General features: G+C 37.7%; 1 protein-coding gene across 20 annotated transcripts in view; it reads left to right on the top strand.

The window, feature by feature from the left end:
* The window catches only part of ank1a (ankyrin 1, erythrocytic a), a 139886-nt gene that overhangs the window by 57422 nt on the left and 59525 nt on the right, over positions 1–22939 (top strand). For 14 of the 20 annotated variants that reach the window (XM_084413708.1, XM_084413707.1, XM_084413706.1 and 11 more), the window contains exons 3-13: positions 11112–11210; positions 15162–15260; positions 16803–16901; positions 17149–17247; positions 18211–18396; positions 19708–19806; positions 19886–19984; positions 20069–20167; positions 21131–21328; positions 21451–21549; positions 22774–22872. In XM_084413708.1, coding sequence (XP_084269834.1) covers positions 11112–11210; positions 15162–15260; positions 16803–16901; positions 17149–17247; positions 18211–18396; positions 19708–19806; positions 19886–19984; positions 20069–20167; positions 21131–21328; positions 21451–21549; positions 22774–22872 — 1275 coding nt within the window. Of the gene's footprint in view, positions 1–5583; positions 5759–5972; positions 6032–11111; positions 11211–15161; positions 15261–16802; positions 16902–17148; positions 17248–18210; positions 18397–19707; positions 19807–19885; positions 19985–20068; positions 20168–21130; positions 21329–21450; positions 21550–22773; positions 22873–22939 lie in introns of those variants that run through there. The other 6 variants (XM_084413699.1, XM_084413697.1, XM_084413695.1 and 3 more) reach the window with 2 other exon arrangements.

The raw sequence follows: 22939 nt of genomic DNA, 5'->3' as shown, positions 1-22939 counted from the left end.
ATACAAAGTTTTTCACCCATTTTACTGTTGCTGAGTTTAGTCTAAAGCTCACAGCGTTGATCCGACGTTGGTCACTTCCAATGCAGACGTGTTTTAGGTCTGTACAAATATTATTCTGTCCTTAATTTACCATTTGTGTCTACTTGTGTATGTGTTTATTTGGTCTGATTTTTTCCTAATAAGATTAAGAAGTCAGCATTAAATGTCATATCTCTGATATGTATGACCACTGATTGGCTCATGTCACATTTATCAAGCAATGTCATGTTTTCTTGCTCTCATGTCTCAAAAATGAATTTACTGTTTGCCTAGGTAAATGATCCTCAATGGATAATTATGCTTTATTTAATGTTCATGTTACATACTGTGTGCAATGCATAAGAGGTTTGTTGAACGCTTTGTTGAAATGGAAAAGGCCATAGAAACTATGAAAAGGGCTGTTATAGATTGTGTTCTGTTCTACCCAATCCCTAGAGCTGCCCAACAAGAGCTTACTTTTAAATTACAAAATGTGGGATTTTAAACATGCACTTTTTAAAAGTGTACTCATTCAATACAATTGAGTGCACATCTTCTTTTTCCCAAGGGGCTAAACCAAAAGTCAAAAACCTCCACTGAATTATATGATTTTACTATTTAAAGATTGTTGTGCTTAATGTTCCCCTCAAGAACAACAAAAAAAAATCCTTATTCATTAGATAAGATTTGTTTTAATGATAAATGAAAGCAATAGAAATCCGTATTGCACATCTAGTGGCAAAATATACTTCTTCAGGTTTGGCAGGCCGTGTTCGTATTGTCACACTAACTGCTAATTAAAAGGAGCCTGACTCTTCCCTTCAATTTGTTTGATTCAGTTGTTCTGTTCTACTGATGAAAACTGAATCTGAAACATGAACTGACTATATTGTGTGGTCCAAGCCTAACATATGAGTATTCCTACATTATCATCCTTGTTTGTCCTGAAACAAGATTGTTTTTAGGGGTAAGGTTTGAGGTTAGTGGCTTGAACAACATTAGTATCCACCATAATTCTCTCTGATTTTAGAGGTTGGATATGTTAGGTTATTGTTTGGTTATATGTTCGGATATGTTTGGATATTTCAGTTAGGTTAAGGCAATGGGTTGGGGCTATAATTGATTGATGGGAATGCTGTGCCAGGGATAAGAAAGGACGGTGATCAAGAGATCCATGTCCTACTTAAAATACAACATCAAGGGATCCAGATCAAGGAAGTTAGCCATGTCTTGATCAGCAAGACAATGCTGCAGTCTTTAACACCTCAGTGTTTCATTCTGGTCTTGATTAGGCCCCATTTGTCTCACAAGGACTGGGTGTTGACTCGCTGGATACTTGGCAGGTGCAGGCTTGGCTCTCCGCCTGGCTTGCTTCTGAAGCACCTCTCATTATGTGTGTTTGTGTTGGTTGCTTTTACTGCTTTTATTCTGCAGAATCTCTCCCGGAGTTTTGTCCGGTATTTAAGAGCATTTGTAGGTGGTATGGATTGTATGTCAGAGTAGCATGTGGTAAAATGTCTATACAAAAAGTAAGTAAAGGTGAGATGACAGCAGGAGTAAGGAGGAAGCCTGCCTGTAGTCATGCCTTCTTGATTTAACATTTTTAGCCTTGCTTACCTTCATGCTGAGGTAATTGTGCAATACATTCTTCATCTGAAGCCTTTATTCTCTTGCAGTTGAAGACTATTTCTCTCATACCATCTAATGAGATGGATCAAGATTTGACATTCAAGACTTGAATGGGGCAAGTGCACTCTATTTCCAACTTTCTTGTCAGCTTAATCTTTGTACCCTTTGTGGCAAACCTTTCATGATTCCAATTTTTGGCTAGAATCTGCTGTATACTTGACTTTAAGACATCCAGTGTATGGATATTGGATGGGATGGACAGGTATAGAAGAGGCCATCTATGTCAAGTTGGAGTAATCATTCCTGAACAGATTCCCTATCCTGCTCCTGGAGGGCCACTATCCTGCAGAGTTTAGCTCAAACCACAATTACGTACATCTCAATCAAGGTAATAAAAGTCTTCAGGATTACTAGAAACTCCAAGGCAGATTTGTTTGGGGCAAGTTGGAGCTAAACTCCAGAACCAGGATTGTACACCCCTGGATGAGATGATCAGGAGCTGAAATGGACACTCAACTGATGATAACATGACGGTGGAATACGGGACACAGTTGTGAAGCATCACTCTCTGCCAGCCACCTGAAAGATGCTAGGAAAACATAAAGGTAAGGTTTTCAAGACATCAACTACGAAATATGCTTGCTTTTTGCAACTGCGAAGACATCGGGCAATTCCAAAGAGGATTAACCCAGGATTAATCAGTTGTTGTATTCTGGATCAAAACTCTTACTTCGTGTTCCACCTAAGCTCTTTTCTCTCCTCTTCCTGGTGTAAGGTGGAACATAGAGGAAGCTGTGACCATCCATAACTAGTGCAATCTGGGAACAGAGGAACGCAATTTACTGCCTGACCATTAACCACTATCAACTCCTTACCAGGACCTACCAGGAGCATGTTGACATTGTGGCTCATGACTGGCATTGGTCATGCTTCATGTTAGGCCTTTGTGATCAACACAAGCATGCAATTCAGAAAATTACCTCATAGAAAAAGAAGTGGTTCAGACATGTACATATACAATTAAAACCTGACTTTCAAAGTTGATTTGGGTTTGCGGACAGAAAGTTGCCCAGCACTGCTGGAGGGGCGACTATATGAGATAAGGTGTGGAAGTTAATAAAATTTAACATGTTGGCATGGACTGGATGTAGGAGGGTGCTTGTCTGCCTTGTAAGTCAGAACAAGTGTAATGAATTTCACCTTAGCTTGAATAGAGAATCAGTGAAGGGACGGTCTGATGACAAAGTACTGTACTTAGGTTCAGTATCAGCTGAGGAACAGAGTTCTGCATTATCTGCAGAGGTTACAATGAGAGACTGGACAGGAATGATAAACTGTATGTAGACTAGGACCTGTACTATGATCTGAGCAGCTTGTCTAGAAAGAAAAGGTCTGACTCTGCAGAAAGAATGAATTGACTGCACACTGTCAGAAAAACGTGCACAAATTTTACGTTTAGAAGTACAACAGCTTGTAACTGGGGCAGTACTCTTAAAAGCACAACTTTGTACTTTGTACTAAATTGTGCATATTAGTACTAAGTAGGGAGAATAAGGTACAGAGATGTCCTTTTGAGGTTACTGACCCAGATGAGCTGTTGTACCACCTGAAGGTACATTCTTTTCTGAGAGTGTGGATAGTATGTGGGATGCATATGACAGACCGTTGTCCAGTTGGGTGCCAAGGTTCTTGGCTTTATGTGTGGGGAAATGACTGTGTTTGTCTATGATGATGACTTGGCAAGGATGTTTTTTGGCTGGGATGTAGAGCAGGGTAGTTTTCAGTAAATTCCACTTCAGATGATCGGCATTTATCCATGCACAAATACTTCCAGACATTTATAGGTGATAACTTTAATCAAGCAATTTGGTATGAAGTCAGAATACTAGTGCTAATCTTTGTGGAACGTGAATGGGTAGTTGGTGTGGATCCTTTTTTATGATATCTGGTTATTTATGTTCTAAGCCTGTAATGTCTACTTCATTGAGGGTAAAGAGGAGGATTTGGTGGTTCACAGTATTGAATGCTGCTGATAGATGTGGTAGAATGCATGACTGATGACAGTCTTTCCCTGGTGTACTTCGGTCATGCTTCTGAGTGCTTTTAGATTAAATGAAAACAAAACATTAGGACAATGCAACATTGCAGTAGCTATGCACAACAGTAGCACAGAATAACAGGCTCATTGACTGCTTCTTACGCTTGTTACGCATGACAAATACAGCACCCTCTAGTGGCTTGTACTAAGTCCTTTTTACCAATGTGCTGTGTGTCCTCTGAGCATTTACTTAGTAACATGCATTTTGAGCAACAAAGAATATTGTCTACAGTTCTAAATATTATTAGACATGTTTTTGTGTTTATACAATTGAGCTTTAAGTATTTCAATAGAACGTTTTCCTCACTGTAACTAAAAATTAAAATGATAATTTACTTCAACGGCCAAGGTAAATAATACATACAATTTTAAGTTAGATTTTCACCAAACCTTATCGTATACCCCCAGAACACTTGAGATATACGACACGTGTAGCATGGGATCATTCTGTGACACTTTTGTCTTTTTTTATAACTTAATTTCCATTTTATGGTGAACAATCCCTTCAATTGCAACAACAACATACTCTCAAACACAAGTAGTGCAGTTATAAGATTGACCCTTAAATTTTGGCATTGATAGTTTAAAGTTAAAATAGCAATCACATTAGTTAAGCTAGTTAAAAGCAATCACATTAGTGAAATTTAGGCAAAATTTAGTGTGCAAAAAATGGTCCAGTCAGTAGTATTGTGATGTATAAAGCACAGCTCACACTGAAGTCTTGTGGCTAACTTGAACCCGTTGAGAAATCTCTGCGAGGAAATGCAAAATCCCAATTGTGTGGATTCTTATTGAAATGACTGGATTTTGAGCGTGGAAATTTGCAAAGCAACGGTAAATGTGCACCTAAATATGTAAAAATCTATATGTATATATCCATAGTGTATAATAAATATGATTTTGTCATTAAAACATACTGCACAGCAGGAATAACTCAGTTGTGTTCACATTAGAGAAATGTCATGCAACAACAAAAAAGTCCATTGTCTATTATCGATAGTGTAAAGTTGTATGAAGCAAAACTTGCACAGAAGTCACTTTCAAACCGAGCAGAAATGACTGGATTTTGCCCACGCAAGTTTGCAGAGCAGCTGTAAATGTGACCTCACCTTTATTTCTTGAAAGAATCAAAGACGTGTACTCTTGATTCTTGAGTCACCTCAAACGGCCTTGTGATTCACTGCCATTGCAATAAATCCCCTACAAAGGGAATCACTGGCAATCCCAATTCCTCAATGCCAGGTTGTTCGCTAGAAAACGACCCCATTTTAATTGATAACCTTAGTTCTAGATGTACTTTCTCTCCGTCCACTTCTGCAACACATATTTATTTGGGTGCATACCGTTGGCATAGATGTGCTTTTCCCAGCATGGGCCTAGGAGAGAGAGGACGGAGGGGCCTTTTCAGGCTGGGAGTGACAGATCTTTTATTGAAAGAGACTGGGCCCCCCTCATACACACACACACACACCATGCCCTCCCCATCCGTGTCTGGGCCATTGTCACCAGGCTTGGTACTCCTGAAGTACCCCCCACCCCACCCCTCCGAGGGTCTTTGTCACTGTAAGTCCCTCTGCAGACTGAAACAGTGCCAAAGCTCAGATACACACACACATAATGTGTCCTTTTCCCTATAGCTCATTCAGAAAGGCCCTTTGCTTGTCAGAATGCATCGGGCAGGTCTGCGCAGATCGAGAACGCTCTACGGAATGGAAAAATGGGGAGAGAGACTTATGCCATTATCTAGTTTTGGCTAGAAGTGTGTGTGTCGATATTGACAGCATTCCTCTGGAGATAAACCCTCTGGCCTCAAAGCCCCCAGCCCCACCCATCCCCTCACAAGTGTAAGTGTGTGTGTGTGTGTGTGTGTGTGTGTGTGTGTGTGGGTGTGTGCGTGCAGGGGGAAAGGGGCAGTGCCCGGACCCCTACACCCAGATAGTGTAACAGGAAAGCAGTGAGGCAAAGACGTAGAGAGGGTGCACTGGGATGCCAATGAACACCATCATTTGTGGAGTAAGTACAACTTTCCTAAAGATTCCTTCATCTACTTTGTTGTTGTTTTTAGATGTTGCGAAGATTCTCGAATTGGTGTAGGCTAGCTCATGTCTCCAACTTACCTTTGCCCCAAAATACTTCACTGTTGTCCATGGAGGCATGTTGCTTTTGAACCCCAACCCTAACTATTATATGCAGTCATATTTTTTGTACAAATTATTTTACATTGCAGAGAGAGAGAGAGAGAGGGAGAGAGAGGCGAATCTGCATTGTTGCAAAATGATCTATCAAGTAAGTTAAAAAGATGCTTTGTGTCGTAACATGAAATTGAACTGGTTGTACTGTAAGTGTAGCATGACAGAATCAACCAGATTACACCAATAAAAGCTCCTAAATATGGTAATTGCACATTTGTATTCTTTACATAATGTGCAAAGGATAATTATTTACATATTGTGCAAAGAATATGCATGGGACTAAAAAGAAAGACTAAGGATAAAACTTTTCACATTTATACATGAGAGGGAAAAAAAGTTCAAAGGTGTTAATGGAGACTTTCAAATTGTGAATTTAAGATGCTTTTCATTTGCCGTGGCACGAACAGAAACACCTTTGCACTTGGTTTATAAATTGATGCAGGGTTCAATCAAAGTCTCACCTTCATCTTTACATAAAGTACAGGAAATCTCACATTAGATTCGTTCTTTGATGCAAATTTAACTTGTTCCCAAAACTTTGGACACTTGAATAAAATAAAATGTATTTCTTTCTTATTTTAAAATATCAAATTAAGTGGCGTCTGCAAACTAATTATTTTAACCAGATGATTTTCAAATGAGGTGATTTTAGTGGATGTATGAAGTCAGTTCTCCTTAAGTTCACACAGGTGTCCCAGCACCTTGCACTTGCCTATTTTGAAACAGTCTATTTTAATAAAAAAAATTATTGTTCTTTAAAACAAATGCAATGCAATTCACAGACTTTTAGATGTAGCTTAAATATACACATTCTGGCTTAAATTCTACACCTTAAAATAAAGTTTAACCTTTAACACTTTAAAGGCCATTCACACGACCTACACCTAAAAACAGAAAACTTTTTATGCGTTTTGGCCGTTCATTTACACGACAACAGCGTTTTGCAGGCCTGAAAAAATGCAAACTTTTGAAAATGGGTTTCAAAGTGCAAGTTTTTGAAAATTATACCGTTATTGTCTCAGTGTAAACTACAAAAACGCAAATTTGTGAAACCGGTGACATCATGCGCATGTGTATTACGCATTCAATCTATAGATGCATAGTTGTCACGGACACACACTGGAAACAGGAAGATCCAGTAGCAGCATGTTTATTTAAGTGTAATCCAAAATCGTAGTATCCAGGCAGGGGTCAAAATCCAAATGAGCAGTCCAAAACAATAAACAAAACAAGAACAAACCAGGAAACAGACATCAGAAGTGTCGTGACAAACCATAAGGACTCCGTGACAAACACTAACCAGACAGGGTATAAATACACAGAAACTAAACAATGTAATGAGAAACAGCTGCGTACAATGATGAGTGATGAGAACAGACAAAGGATCGTGGGAAATGCAGTTCCAGAATGAATGGTGACAGTAAGGGAGAGAGACCTCTAGTGGACACCCGGGGAAACACAAACCAGACACTGTGACAATAGTCGTTCTTTACAAAGTGACATCGCCATCTACTGGCCTGGCAGCAGAATACAGCGTTTTTAATCGTCTTAGTGGATCGCTTTGACAATGTTGTCGTCTGAACTCGAAAAACCCAAAGGAAAAACGTTCCCATTTTTAGTACATCATTGTCATGTAAACGTACCTTTAATATGTCCTTGTTACACTGCAGTTACACAAAGATGTACTGAGCAATATTAATTAACATCTTGTACTGTAGGGTTAGGGTTTGGTTTAGTGTTAGTTGCTTGAAATTATGCATACAGTAATTAACTGTTACAGTCTTAACATAGTAAATACATGGAACATTAGTAGCAAGGACACAATGAAATAAAGTGTAACTAAACACTTATAAAGGTGTGACAGCCATCCAGACCACTATAGTTTAAAATTTATTTGTACTTTATTTGTTTCCGCTAATTATAATTCAGGGTTTCATTGTGCATTTATCATTCAATTACAAACATCACTGAAAGCATATTTTCTCTGTAGATAAAACATACAACAGTAGTTATCTGTAGCAGGAATGGTCAGTGAAACAAGTTATTACGTTACCCATGCACACATAAAAAGTAGTTATTACGTATTCTGTAGATTTCTCAGTTGGTGTGAGAGTTTTTATGTTGTGTGTGAGTTAAAGGTTTTTACCGGAGCTGCACTGAAAGACTGGAATGCTCATGATAGTTTAGCTCTCCACAGCAATGCATGAAGTCCAAAACACACCAAACTCACACACATTTATGATCCTGGATAATACATCCAGTTCATCATCTGAACTTCCGATGGGGAGAAGGAAGAAGGCATCAATTTTAAAACAACTACAGTTGGCAGAAAGAGTCTCAGTCATGCAAGATTTAAGTATATATTACTAATGCATGAATACAGCAATGCAATAATATGTGCGAGTGGAATTTTATGGATCCTCATTCATGGGAAATGCGCATCACCACCTGTTCTCGCTGCTGTTCGCTATGCAAGCAGAGTTATTTTGACGGATTGGATCCTCTGTGTGTTTCCCCTTCATCTAGGTGTGTGTTTCTCAGTAGAGGGGAATTTAGAGACTCGCTCCGTCTCTCTCTCGGATGCAGTCATAAACACACACACTGCAGTGTTGCGTCTCAGTGATGATGTCATCCTGTCTGCTGCAGTACTCTTGATCTTAGAGAGAGGGGGAAAAGCTGGGGTGGGTGCTAACAGGCTTATTTATCCTTTTCCCTAAAATTATTATAGGTTTTATTAGCTATATTACACGTTATCATTTGCTTTTTGCAAGATTATTACAGCATTGCATTGAAAGCTTGATCATTCACAGTGAAGAATCAACAGGACTGCATTGCTCTAATAAATGTCCATTTATTTTGTTTCTAAAATCATGCTTTCATAACAGTACTTGTTAGGATGCATTTTCCTAAGAAAACCTATCAATTGTGGCAGGTGTTGAATCATGCAGTATTAATAACCATGAGGAGGTTTAGATTTTGGTGGACGTTCATTCTTTATTTCTGCTTTATTTCACTGAGGGAATTTGCATTTTGAACTGGAAGGCTCAAAACAGCATCTTTTGCTGCGTTTGGTTTGTTGTCTTGGAGGTGTGGAGAGTTTGGCAACCCAGAGGCAAAGCATTAGGTGTGGTCTACATGCCTTATCATCTGCAAACACACTCATATACAGCGAATTACATATGTACTCCTAAAATGGTTACTCAATGGCAGTTTTAAAAATGCATTAATACGTTACTGAAAAATGTAGACTGGAGGACTAAAACTTCAAGATTTTAATCATCTTAATTATTGAGATGTCACTCTTCCTAATGTTTTTAGCAGTAACCCACAAAAACCAACCAACTTATATACCAACCTATGACTTTGATCAAATAAGCAAAACATTTAAATTTATAGTGATTTTCAGACTAAATCAGACTAAAATTAATTAGTTTTTTAATTTGAGATTTGAAATATCAGACTTTTTATGGATGGCATGATGCCATCTCTTTTGTTTTGTCTGTGTAAAATAGCATGTGGTGCTAGGATAGACAACTGTAAAAATCATATGTAATTTTTTTTATAAAACATAGAGCATCCATGCATGCTTTTTGTGCCAATATTTCCTATAAGCATTGCCTTTGCACAACAGGAGGTGGAGTGTGTGACTGTTCAGGTTTCATGTTCAGGTTAAAGTTTTTACGGGTAAATTCAAAAGTCATACAAGGTCAGAACGTGGTGACGTCAGCTGCGCTATACTTGAAATTGTTTTTCTATGTAAACATGCACTAGACAGACGTCCGAGCGCTCTCGAGCCAGAGAGATGGGGGGAGAAAAATTGTGCTCCTAATTCTTGGGAGGTCACCAAGTCATCCCCATGCCAACTCACACTTTGTTGTTCTGCATGTGTGGCGTGTCTCCATGTACTTGTCGAGGATGTTTGATCAGTGAGAAGCAGCCCTGCTGCTAGGGAAGGTACACACTCTCACACATTCCGATTGTCATCGCCACAGCAACAACGGAACCGATACAATGTTACTTAAACTGATTCAAAAGAAAATCTCAGTTTCAAGGAGGTGTTGATTTGTGGAAATCTGTTTATATGCACTTAAGACACAGAAGCGTATCCACGTGTGGGATTAAAATCTAAGGATGTTGGTTGGAATTTTTGTAAATGTGTATCTAAATGAATTTTCTAGAAATCGTTCAGTCTTAAAGATGTGAAAGCTTCTTCGTACACTGACTGAATTTATTGGACAGAAGAAACCATGGTGTAGTGATCAATGTTTTTTATTTATTTTAATTAATTACACAATGTGATATAATTCTCACACACCAGCTGCAGTTCCTTCATGAAAAAGCGGGTCTGTGGGTGAGAATGTGATTTTATCTCTGTGTTGCTGAATGTGATTAAGTATAAGTTTGTCTCCACGCACATATAATGTGTTATTTATTACTTGAGACTCGATGCCAAAAATTCTTAAGATGCTTTTTAAGATGCACTACTGAGAAGAGAAAAACTCATTTAACTTTTTCCAATCTTTTCCCCAATCTTTTCCTCTTTCTCTCCGCTGTCTGACCTCGAATTCTCTCTTTCTTTTTCAGTGTTACAGAGCTCAGTAGCACTGATCAGTGAATGAAGCACAGTTTCTTGGTTATATGTTTAATATTAAAAGATCCCATGAAAACAAAAAGAGTGTTGTCTATTAGAGACCATCTAAATGCTAGTGTACTTCTTAACGTTGACAAAATAATCTTTTAGCAGATATACAGTACACATTTTTGCACATTTGTCTTTCTCTTCCAGGAAGAAAATACCATAAAATATTGATCTTCTTGGAAGGAAATTGTAAATTCATTTCATGGGAGCTTTACACTTTGGTGTGTGTACAGTAAATATGCATTTGTGTATTTAATGTTGAAAAGTGTGTCCTTTATTTATTTTTTCTTAGTTGTTCTGGTGTTGCCCCATTTAGTTGTTGTTCCTGTCTTTAAAAAATTATACTACTATTAATCAAATTTCATGTCACGATTGTTTTCTTAATAAACACTCGTGAGATGCTACGATTTTACAAGTCTAGGAAAATACAGAATGGCTGGCCTATAAAGCCTTTCGTTTTCATGTTATGATTATGTCAAAAACTCTTATTTTATAAATTCTATCTTCCTGTATTACTTCCTGTATTTTTCCTCAGGATGCCACCACCAGTTTCCTCCGTGCAGCTCGCTCAGGTAATCTGGACAAGGCTCTAGACCACATCAAGAATGGCATCGACATCAACACAGCCAATCAGGTAAGACTCCCTCAACTCAGCCAATCATGCCATCTATGGTTTTTCAAAAGAGGAACACATTTTGTCTGATTGACAGCTATCATTGTGGTCCATTGGGCTTCTGAAGCTTAGAGTCACAGACAGGCTTCAGTAAGAGATAAAATGTCATCTTGCAGATCAGATCGTCTTACAGATAAATACGTGATCTTAAAAATGTGCTCTCAGAGCGTTTGAAAGGTTTGTTCCCTGATGAGAAATCCAGCTTAAAGGGGAACTATGCAGTTTTTTTTTAGCTTAATTTACCTTAACTGATCAGCTTTGGAGTCATTGGATTGGCTATATGTCTTTTTCCGGGTTGAATGGTGGCCGCCTTGCTTCCCCCTAGTGCCTGTGAGCGGAAAAACCACCCTTGCAACTTTGGGCCGGCGGGAAGTATCGTATGATATCAGGTCTCGCGATGTGATGAATTGCTTTACGGCACTGCACACATACACGTTTATATGCTAGCCTTCTGTGTATCATACATACCTCGGTGGACATGGCTCTGTGCGTTTGCCGGCTTCTTTGAAAACAAATGCACATGACCAGAGGGAGAAGATGGGAGGAGGGAGAGTCGCCAACGAGTTTTTACGACAGTATTGTTAAATATCTATTCTGAAGCTGTAGGGGGAGCTCTATAGAGAAACCTGCGAGTGAAAAGCGAAGACATTGCCAAAACTGCATAGCGCCGCTTTAACCAAGCATGATTTCCATGTTGGTCCAGGCTGGTTTATGCTGGATAGAGTGATGGTGGTCATGCTGTTCTCAAGCAAAACTAAGCGTCCCTTTTCTGGTCTCAGCATGCAAGACATGTCTTGTGCTGGTGACCCGAGTGCTCATATATTACACAGGGCCACCTTGCTCACATGTAGCGCGACATCATTATTTCTGTGAAGTGGCAACAGTTCTTACTCTTTTAAAAATTAAGGTTCCAGAAGGAGAGTTTTCGCAAAGATGCAAAAGAGGAATCATTGTTTCACTTTATTTTGATGGTCCCTTTAACACATTCTGTTGACTATAAGTAACATTGCACCTACATGTCTACTAACTCTCATTAGAGTATTAGTAGAGTATTAGTAGACTGGTAGGGTTTGGGTTAGAATGAGTTGACATGTACTTGCAGTTACTTACAGTCAGTATTATGTCTGTTGAGGAGCATCACAATAAAGAGTTAGCAGATATTAAGCAGAAAGTCTACTTATACTCTAATGTGAGTTAGTTGACGTGCAGTTATTCAGAATATTCAAAAGGGACCATCAAAATAAAGTGTTACGGGAATCATTTTTGGTTTCCCAAAGAACCTTTGAGTGATCAGTTCTTAATTCTTAAAAATTTAAATTTAAATTTTCTTAGTGTGAAGAACAATATTAAAAAAATCTACTATAAAGGACTTTTTGTGGAATGTAAAACGTCAATGGATGTTAAAGGTTCTTCATGGAACCATCAATGCCAATAAATAAACTTTATTTTAAAGAGTGAGAGCTGCCGAGCAGAAGAACCTTACCTATAATGCTCAAATATGGGGATCCATATTTTTCTGGACTCCATTTCAGAGATGGCAAAGCTCAGGGTAGAGAGCAACTTTGGGATAAGCCAGAGATTCGGTTTGGAACGCCTTTCCCAGCCAGGTTAACAGGGAACTTCAACAGCAGCGAAACTGTATTCACAGTTGATGGCATCAATGCTATCCATAAGTGATGGAGATCAGGAGAGTATAGGTTTAATCTTTATTGATAAATATGTTTTTCTTTAATTAACATATTGGGTTCATCTGAAGTTGATGTTTACGAGATATATGGTGCGAGTTTGGACACTCCTGCATAGATTACGAGTCGTGTTACCTGATTTTTGTGCTGAAACAGTTGGTACATGATATGATGGTGACAGTTGCATAAACGTTTGCACTAAACATGGAGTCAGAAGAGGAGATAGCTTTGCCATAGCTTTGGTTATGGATTCTTCAAGCTGAGGAAATCTACGCCTGTTCCGAGATGCAATAGTGATTTCTGATTCATGAAAGAGCTGGCTCTTTTCAATGTACCTGTTCAGTCGGTTTGCAGATCGCACTGAATGATACGTTAGAGAATTGGACTGATCCGATTGTAGCTGTTTTTGACTCAACAACTCACAATGATCCAATTCAGATGATCCGGTCTGAGCAAGTCTTCATATCTGACTCTAAATGTGCCAAGACTTGCGAGATTCCCAGAGCTTGAGTACACATGTGACTGACGGCCTGAAAGTAAGATACTAATGCTGAATTTTTATAATGACTGTCCATTATTTCTGAACTAAATCTACTGTAACAGGGTGAGCTGCCCTGTCTTAACAGGTAGCCAACTGGATATATTTACTTACCTACTTTACCTTAGTGGACCTGTGGGGGGAAAAATGATTGTAAATGTTCTGTTTCCATGCCTGAATCCACTTTTTAATGGCACTGCATGTCTATTGTGCACAAATGCTATTGTGTGTGTGCCCAGTTATTGCATTCATGTCCACTTGTTTTCCCTTTAGCCTGTTTTTACCCTGACATTTCCTGCTGTGGGGTGGGTCTATCAGGAACGCCAGCAGTAATTGAGATGATAATGCCCTTTGATTAATGACCGCATGTGTTGCGAGTGATGACTTCAGCGCTTTTCTCCATTTAGTCCTCATACTGTAGCAAACGTGTGAGCAGGTCCTCAGAGCTCTCTGGAGGGTTTCAGTGACCCCGACTACATGCACCGCTGAGCTCTTTGAAAAACTCCTTAAGCTGCAAGACACTGGAGCTAGGATACGTGAAAGCTATACTGGAAAATCATATATTCTTAGTTAGTATTATTGTCTTGCCCTCAATAAAAATATATACTTAAAGCAAGATACGCTCACTTGACATAGCTCACTTGATAGCCAACGATACAGAGGACCGATACCTGTATTTTCATTGCATTTGTAATTATTTTTAAATATAGGTTGTTGTTTTTTTGAATATAGGGGGAACCAGAAGAATATGAATCATATTAGCTGACTTAATTAGTTTTCAACGACAGCTTATAAGGTGCATGTGATCCACTTTTTCCAGTGATAGAGACCCAGAGTTTGACATCTCCAGCTCTAAAAGAACAAGCCTTCGTCCTTCGGATGAGACGTTAAACCGAGGTCCTGACTCTCTGTGGTCATTAAAAATCCCAGGATGTCCTTCGAAAAGAGTAGGGGTGTAACCCCGGCATCCTGGCCAAATTTGCCCATTAGCATTGGCTTCATCACTTTGTCTCCTCTCCACCAATAAGCTGGTGTGTGGCGCAACATGGCTGCCGTGTCATCATCCATGTGGTGTTGCACATTGGTGGTTTTTGAAGAGATTCCCCCATGTAAAGCGCTTTGAGTGCTGAGAAAAGCGCTATATAAATGTAATCATTTAATTAATGAATTGAATTAAGCTTTGTGCATCCTAGAAATGTTTTAGAAACCATTTGTTGTGTGATATTCTTCAGATGCAGCTTTGTAAATGTTCAGTATTTTGTCATCCATCCATCCTTTTTCTTTTGTTTCTTCGTTCCTGTGCTTGTTTCTTTGAGTCACGTTGAGATGGGGTGAGTGGTCTCTACACTCAGAGGGGATAATATCAGCAATGTGAGAAAGGTCCAACCTCACATGTCCTGTGAGGCTGAAGGAAGGCTGTGTGAGGTTAGACCTATCCCACATGGCCCGTATTCTTCCCAGCAGAGAGACCACCGGCCTGCCATCCACCTATCATCATCATCATCTTCATCATCATCATCATCATCATCGGTTGATGTCTTTTGACAGTGCTCCATGTGTTTTGTGAGAGTGGGTGTAAACTACAAACCTCCCACTTCCCCATTTCAGTCTCTTCGGGATGTTGCAGTTTGATTTGAGATTGAATAACCTTCAGAGTGAGTTTGCTCTGCTGTCTCTTTCCCTTCACAGAATGGACTCAACGGGCTGCACTTGGCCTCGAAGGAAGGCCATGTTAAAATGGTGCTGGAACTACTGCACCATGGTATTGTACTTGAGACGGCCACAAAGGTAAGAGTTAGAGCTACAAAAGGCCGCAAAAAGTATTTGGATGTTAACTCTTTCCCCACCATTGACGGAAATGTCCAGCTTTCCGCGTTTTCACTGTTACACGGTAGGGGGCGCTATTACGCATCTTCTGAAAGAGTCCAGAATCTCCTGATCAATAGACATGTGAAGCAGAAGCAGAAACAAGCGATATTATATGTAAGCAGATGCATATGTAAAATAACGCGATCACCAACATTAAACACCATATACTGTAAATCAAAACTGCTTAACGTTACTGAATGAAATGTCGACCCAGGACGAGCTACAGGACTGTGAAGCTTTGGGTGTTGATGGACTCGATCTACTCCATCTGTGTTTTGATCATCGTTCTGAATCTGATCCAGATGTAGTCTTTGACAAAAACATGTTTTTTTCAGCTTTTTGCTTAAAATGTTGCTTTTTTATGAAACTTACCCACATTCAAGTGTTGATAAAAAAGGAATGCATGAAGCTATAGTTAAACAGGGTTTTGTTTTGTTTATAAGCGGTGGGTCTTGTTCTTTCTTTTGATATATCGCATGTTCAGATATTCATACAACAAAATATTCTGGGGGCCATGAAACCTTTGTGAAAAATGATCAAAAATGCTGGCGGTGGCTGGCAACCTTTTTCAAAAACTCTGGTGGGGAAAGAGTTAAAAAAGTATAAAATATATATCATTGCATTCGATGCTAGAGCTTTTGGCAGAATCAACTTCACTTTTCTGAATTATTTCGCATTTAATTTTAACTAACAGATCTAGTTATCTAGATCTAGTTTAATTAGAGACTAATTAAATCTCTTATCTCATACAATGATATCCATACGTTTTAACATTTGTGTGACAAATGTGTTCGAATACTTTTTGTGGCACATTCATGATCCAATTAAAAACATAACACAAAATCTTGATTAGACGCTTCACATGTACCTTAAAAACCATCGTGAAACACTTTAGCATATTTATAAAGTACTTATTATTAAAATAATATACATTAAAATAATAATCTTAAGTGCACACTGATTGTAATGCTTTGGACACTTAATTGCATGTTACAAATGAAAATATATTATAGTTTAAATGTATATTAAATGCAATCAGCTGAATGTTTAGTTTTTTATGTAATTTGATTATTTATATTGTTTTTGAAATATGGTTAAAGTGCACTGCCAAATGTAAAGCATTAAACTAAAATATACTTCAATGTCATTTCTATTGAAAATTGTTTGTAATTTAGAACAATTTAAAACTTTTTAAAACAATTATTATCAAGTACTTTATGTGCTTTAGTATGTTAGACATCAGATCAAAATAAGTGTACTTCTTTAAAGCACCACAAAAAATCATTTTAAAACTTTTAATTTGACATTATTACAAAGTGTGCTTAAGCATGTTAAGAAACAGTCATGAAAGTGTATTCTCTTTAAGTGCACTTAGTGATATTGCATTCATATTATATTACCTTTTTAATGTACTGTATAATGTTGGTCATTGAGTCCTTAAATCAGATATTTCTCTTGTAGAAAGGAAACACTGCTCTTCACATAGCAGCATTAGCTGGTCAAGAACAGGTGGTCACTGAGCTGGTCAACTATGGAGCCAATGTCAATGCTCAGTCTCAGGTGAGCAAAAAAAAAAAGGGATTTCTTTTAAAATGGGTTTGAGGCATTGATAAGTTGTATTATCTGCGAGCATTTACCTAAGTTGGATGTTTTATAGTTCATTTAAACAGTTGAATCATTTTGGATTTGTGTAGTATTGCTGTCCGAACTAAAATCTCTCTGGCTCTATTGTCATCTGTGTATTTGTGTGCTTGTGTTAGTTTGGGTATTGTATCTGCATATGGGTGTTTATGTCTGTCTGCAACAGAAGGGCTTCACTCCTCTCTACATGGCTGCACAAGAGAATCACCTGGAGGTTGTGAAGTTTCTCCTGGATAATGGAGCCAATCAGTCCATTCCAACTGAGGTAATGAAAAAGACTTTGAAATAGAAGACTTGTCGTGCAAATCATATTCTTTAAAAGAGTACTTAAGTGTGAACTGAATGTAATGTTTTTGTAACTGTGATTCGCACTCAGAATTCAGTGTTTTTGTTGTTGTTTTATTTTACATAAGTAGAAAAGTCATAAAAAATCCCTCTGAATTCTGAGTGCGAATCACAGTTATGTTTTTGAAGTAATTAAAAAGATTAAGGCACCTAAATGAGTTAATATATGAGACGAGAGAGTAAACAACCTTGATTCATAGCAATTAAATGAATATGCATTATAGTTTAAATGTATATTAAATGCATTAGAGTGCTTTTTTTCACCCACTTAAATACATCTTCATATGCAATTTCATAAGTACTGCTATTGTCTTTGAAATATGGTTAAAGTGACCAACATTTATGGTAAATAAAATATTCATGTTATTTTTATTCTAAACACTATGTCATGTATTTAAATATATTTGTAATTACACATTTATAATGATGAAGTTGCAATTTAGTGCATTTAAAATGTATTAACTTTAAATGTAATATTGAATAACACTACAGTTCAAATTATTATCGTTTTTTACATGTGCTTTACTATGTTAGTCAACACATCAAATTAAGTGTACTTAATGAAAAAAGATTTCAAAGTGCACTTTTTAAAAGTGTATTTATGTATTCAGAAACATAGTCATGAATGTTTACTCTTTACGTACGCTTACAGGTAACTAGCCTTTTATTTCATTATTATTGTTGTGTTACATGCAATTACAGTTTTTAAAAAATTATTTATAAGATTTGAAGTACACTACAAGTGCACATTCAATATAATTAAGCGCACTTATTTTTGGGTGGGATCACACTGTTGTTCACCTTTAACCTGCTATTTTCACTCAGATTATTCAGAGAAACATGGATGTTCCCGTGATGTGTTGTGTGTTTGTCTGTCTCTCAGGATGGCTTTACCCCTCTTGCTGTGGCTCTTCAGCAGGGCCATGAGAATGTGGTGGCCCTGCTCATAAACCACGGTACTAAGGGCAAGGTCCGCCTACCCGCACTGCATATCGCTGCCCGAAACGATGACACCCGCACTGCCGCTGTGCTTTTACAGAATGACCCCAATCCTGATGTCTTAAGCAAGGTTTGTGTAAACTGATGAAAACGTTCTTTTTCTAAACTACTGGGCATCTAGTATAAATGTAACATTGTATTATCTGATTAAATGAGCCAGGTTTGAAGCCATTAAAAATGTTTTGGGCGCTTCGTTGTATGGTAATAGCGATGAAATTGAAATATTTTATTGTTAAATTTTAATTAGTTTTATGTATTAAGCACTAGGGCTGTGCATTTAATCGAAATCCTAGTGAAATCATGATGTGAGTACATTCTAATAAAAATGCTGGGTTGTTTTCAACCCATGTTTGGGTCAAACGTAATTTTTTTTATTAAATTTTAAACCCAAATTTTAGAGCTGCACGATTAATCGTTAAAAGATCGCGATCTCAATTCAGACACCCACTCGGAAATAAAAACGTGATTCTTAATTTTTCCAGAATCGTGTCACTATACCTACAGTTGGGTTTGTCCATATTTGACCCAAACATGGGTTGAAACAACCCAGGAATTTTTTTTTTTTTTTTTTTTTATGAATGTAACACGTCTAAATCTATTGCGAGAACAGAAAAGAACGGATTTACCGTTCTGACATTGAAGAAAGCACAGAAATGATTTGCACTTGTGTTTAGTTTCTCTTGTGTATACAGTATTTAGCTGTTTCTCTTGTACCTGTTGATTCTCATCATTGTCAGGCTTGCAGTGATGTGTGCATTTTCTTTACCTGAAGTATCTCCTGAGTATTTGATTTCTTGGATTAAAGACTATTGAAGTTAACATTTTTAAGTCATTCACGTTGAATTACACAGCAAGTGTGACATAGCCATACATTATAGTGATTTTACAACAGTTAAATTGTTGTTACCAACATTAACGAGCTGAAGGTTGCACTGCAAGCCTGACTTACTGCTTTAATCTGTGTAAACACACACTATTGTTTAAAGGTTTGGGGTCAGTAAGATTACATTTTTTAAAGAAATTAATACTTTTATAAAGCCAGAATGCATTAAGTTGATCAAAAGTGATAGTAGAGACTATTGAACTTTCATCAAAGAATTCTGAAAAACATGTATTACGGTTTCCAAAAAAACATTAAGCAGCAAAACTTTCAACATTTATAGTGAGAAATGTTTTACATTTTAAACTATCTCACAATAGTACTGTTTTTACTGTATTTTTAATCAAATAAATGCTTCTTTCAAAAACATTCAGAATTCTTACAGAGCCCAAACTTCTGAACGGTAGTGTAGACAGTTCATTGAAATCTGCACTGATATTGAAGCAATCAGAGGAACAACTGTTACTGGTTACTAACTCAATTTCCCATGATCCTCTGCAGACAGGCTTCACACCACTCCATATCGCAGCCCACTATGAAAACCTGAATGTCGCCCAGCTGCTTTTAAACCGAGGAGCCGATGTGAACTTCACACCCAAGGTCTGTCTTTTATAAACGTTTCTGCACTGATCCTCAAGTCTGTTTACAGCTACATGCAAACCAGTGTGTTTTCTTTCAGAATGGGATCACACCTCTACATATTGCATCCAGGAGAGGAAATGTTATCATGGTCAGACTTCTGCTGGACCGAGGAGCAAAGATTGATGCTAAGACAAAAGTATGTTATAAAGTCATAATTCTAAACATTAACGAGACTTGAGGATTTGTATACACGTTTGTTCTTCCTCCCTTGTCATCACAGGATGAGTTGACTCCTCTTCACTGTGCTGCCAGAAATGGCCATGGGAGAATAATCGAGATCCTTCTGGACCAAGGAGCCCCAATACAGGCCAAGACCAAAGTAGGCATACACCCAAACACTTGGCGTTTACACATAGCCACAAAACATTTGACATCGAGACCCCCTAATTTTGTGGTGTAGTCGCATGGTGTTCTGAAGTAACCAATAAAAAAAATAATAATCCAACATCACCAATCCTGAATCTCTTTGATTTGGTTCACTTTGGTCAATTTCATCAGCATAAGTCAAGTTCTTGTATGGCAATTATGCAAGACTTTTTCCCACCAAAAAACTGCCATTTTTAGGTATTAATACATTTTATTTACTGAATTTGCAGCTTTGCATCCAAACAGCGTGTTTGGAGAAAATAGAAAAATTGAAAGTCGCATAACTTGACTGAATATTTACTCTGAAGATCGAATTTCAAATGACTTTCTTTTTTTTGTTGTCATAGTTCCCAATAGTCTGTGTCAGCAGTGCAAATATAATAATATGCATTAATCCAAAAACAAAAATCCACTACAAAAACATTTAGGATTAATGTATTTGAATTGCATATAATAATTCCATTTATTTGGCTTTACGCAGTTTTAACATAGGAAAATAAACTTAATGTGATGCATATTTGTCATAAATGAAACAGGTAAGATTTCTGCAAAGTTTATTATTACCTATTTGCATCCATTTGATTAGATTGAAATAATAATAATAAAAAAATAATTTGTTCATATTGCTTAGAATCTGCATAAATCTGTATATTGTGAAAACAAGTACATTTATTCAGTTATAAAGTATAAACATGGTTAAAATATTTCTAGTTGTGGAACAAGAAATATTAAACTGAAATGAATTTGATTTGTTGATGATAAATATATAAACCTGGTTATTGTGTTTTAAACACATTCAGTTCAGAAATCGAATCTAAAGGAAAAGTAAAAAAAAAAAATTGCCGGCTTGATTGCCAGAAATGTGAAAGAAAGTGCATTTGGCAGCTCTAAATGTTCCCATATGTTCACTGCACAGAATGGCCTGTCGCCAATACATATGGCAGCCCAGGGCGATCATTTGGACTGTATCAAACAGCTATTACAGTACAATGCAGAGATTGATGACATCACTCTAGACCACCTGACACCACTGCATGTGGCGGCACACTGTGGACATCATCGCGTGGCCAAGGTGCTCCTGGACAAAGGAGCCAAACCAAACACCCGTGCTCTGGTTAGTACACATTTAAAAGGCACACAAGGCACAGCTAATGCTAATATTAACATTTACCCTGTTATTATGAAACATCCAGAAACTGTTCACAAAATTGCACTTATTTGTCCACTTATGCTTAGAATGGCTTCACGCCACTCCATATTGCCTGTAAGAAGAACCACATGCGTGTAATGGACCTGCTATTAAAGCATTCTGCGTCCCTGGACGCGGTAACAGAGGTGAGCAACAGGATCATTTCACAGTGTAAAATACTGTAAATAACATTTCATTATTTTAAATTAAAATTATTGTAATGTATTCACTGGTTTTAACTGAGTTCTAGAAGTCATTGTATTTGTTTGGTGTGTTGGGGGACTTTTATTATGAATTTTACCTTGTATCTTGATTGTCAAACCAAGAGCAACCCATAGCACAGTTGAGTTAGCTTCTAAAGGTCTATCATTGTGCTGCCAAAAAGCATGTTTTCCCATTGGCATCCATGCAAAAATAGCTGTATATTCTAACAATTTTTTTTTTTTTTTTTTGGCAAGAAGCGATTCTAGTTGCAGTAAATGCATTTATTTACATAAGCAAACAAAACGAAACATTGGAATATCAACTCAAGAGCAAAAGGAAACCACAAACCAAAATAGTATGAGATGTAAGAACGAACAAGGAACTAAATGAGACAGAGACAAAGGTTGTGTTTGAAATCACACCTTATATCGTTAAATAGGGCACTATTTGAGGGAACAGCCATTTGTAGTGGTGTCCGAAACCATAGTGGACGTTATTGAGTGCACTTATTCAATCCCATAACGCAGCGCAATAACGAGTGTACAAACAATGTACGCTCAACGGCTAGAGAATACCCATAATGCACTGTGACCGAATTAATTCCCTCGTCTGACCAGAAGATGGCGCCGCAGCTGAATCATCCATTTTCCAAACCGCTGGTCCACTGTGGCTACAGCGTATATCATACAGTATAAATTCCTGAATGTAATCATACAATGTGACTTATACACCGATGTAGCTTATCTGTGTGTGTTTTTTCCTCTCAACAATGCAATTTTGACTCGGAAAGCACGGTGACGATATCACAGCTCAGTATACAGTAGATGCTACTAAGAGCTACAGGATTGTCCTATCAGCCACCAATACATCAGTTTTATCAGGACTTTTATTTTTGTGGCTCAGTGGTTATTATCATTAGATGAATGGTAGATTTCTCCAGATATTATAGACCTATTGGGAGAAAAGGACATGGCAGACAAAAAATCCACCAAAGCATAAAAACAGATACAGTGATTCATTAAGACTTTCACTTCAAGAACAATAAAAAGGAACATGCATTTTAGGTAGTTTACGTTTTGAGTAGAGCAAGATCTACTAAAGAGGTGTGAGCATTATCACGATTTCAGGCCATGACATGTTTAGTTCTTTGTGTTTCTGTCCAACAGTCAGGCTTGTCCCCGCTGCATGTGTCTTCCTTCATGGGTCATCTGAATATAGTGAAGATACTAATGCAAAAAGGAGCATCACCGCATGCCTCAAACGTGGTAAGCTACAAACTGAAATATCAGCAGTTAAAGCAATGCACTGAAGTATGTTAAAATAAGGCCACGT

Source organism: Rutilus rutilus (genome assembly GCF_951802725.1).
Source record: "Rutilus rutilus genome assembly, chromosome: 7".
Lineage (NCBI taxonomy): Eukaryota > Metazoa > Chordata > Actinopteri > Cypriniformes > Leuciscidae > Rutilus > Rutilus rutilus.
This window is presented reverse-complemented; position numbering and strand designations above follow the sequence as displayed.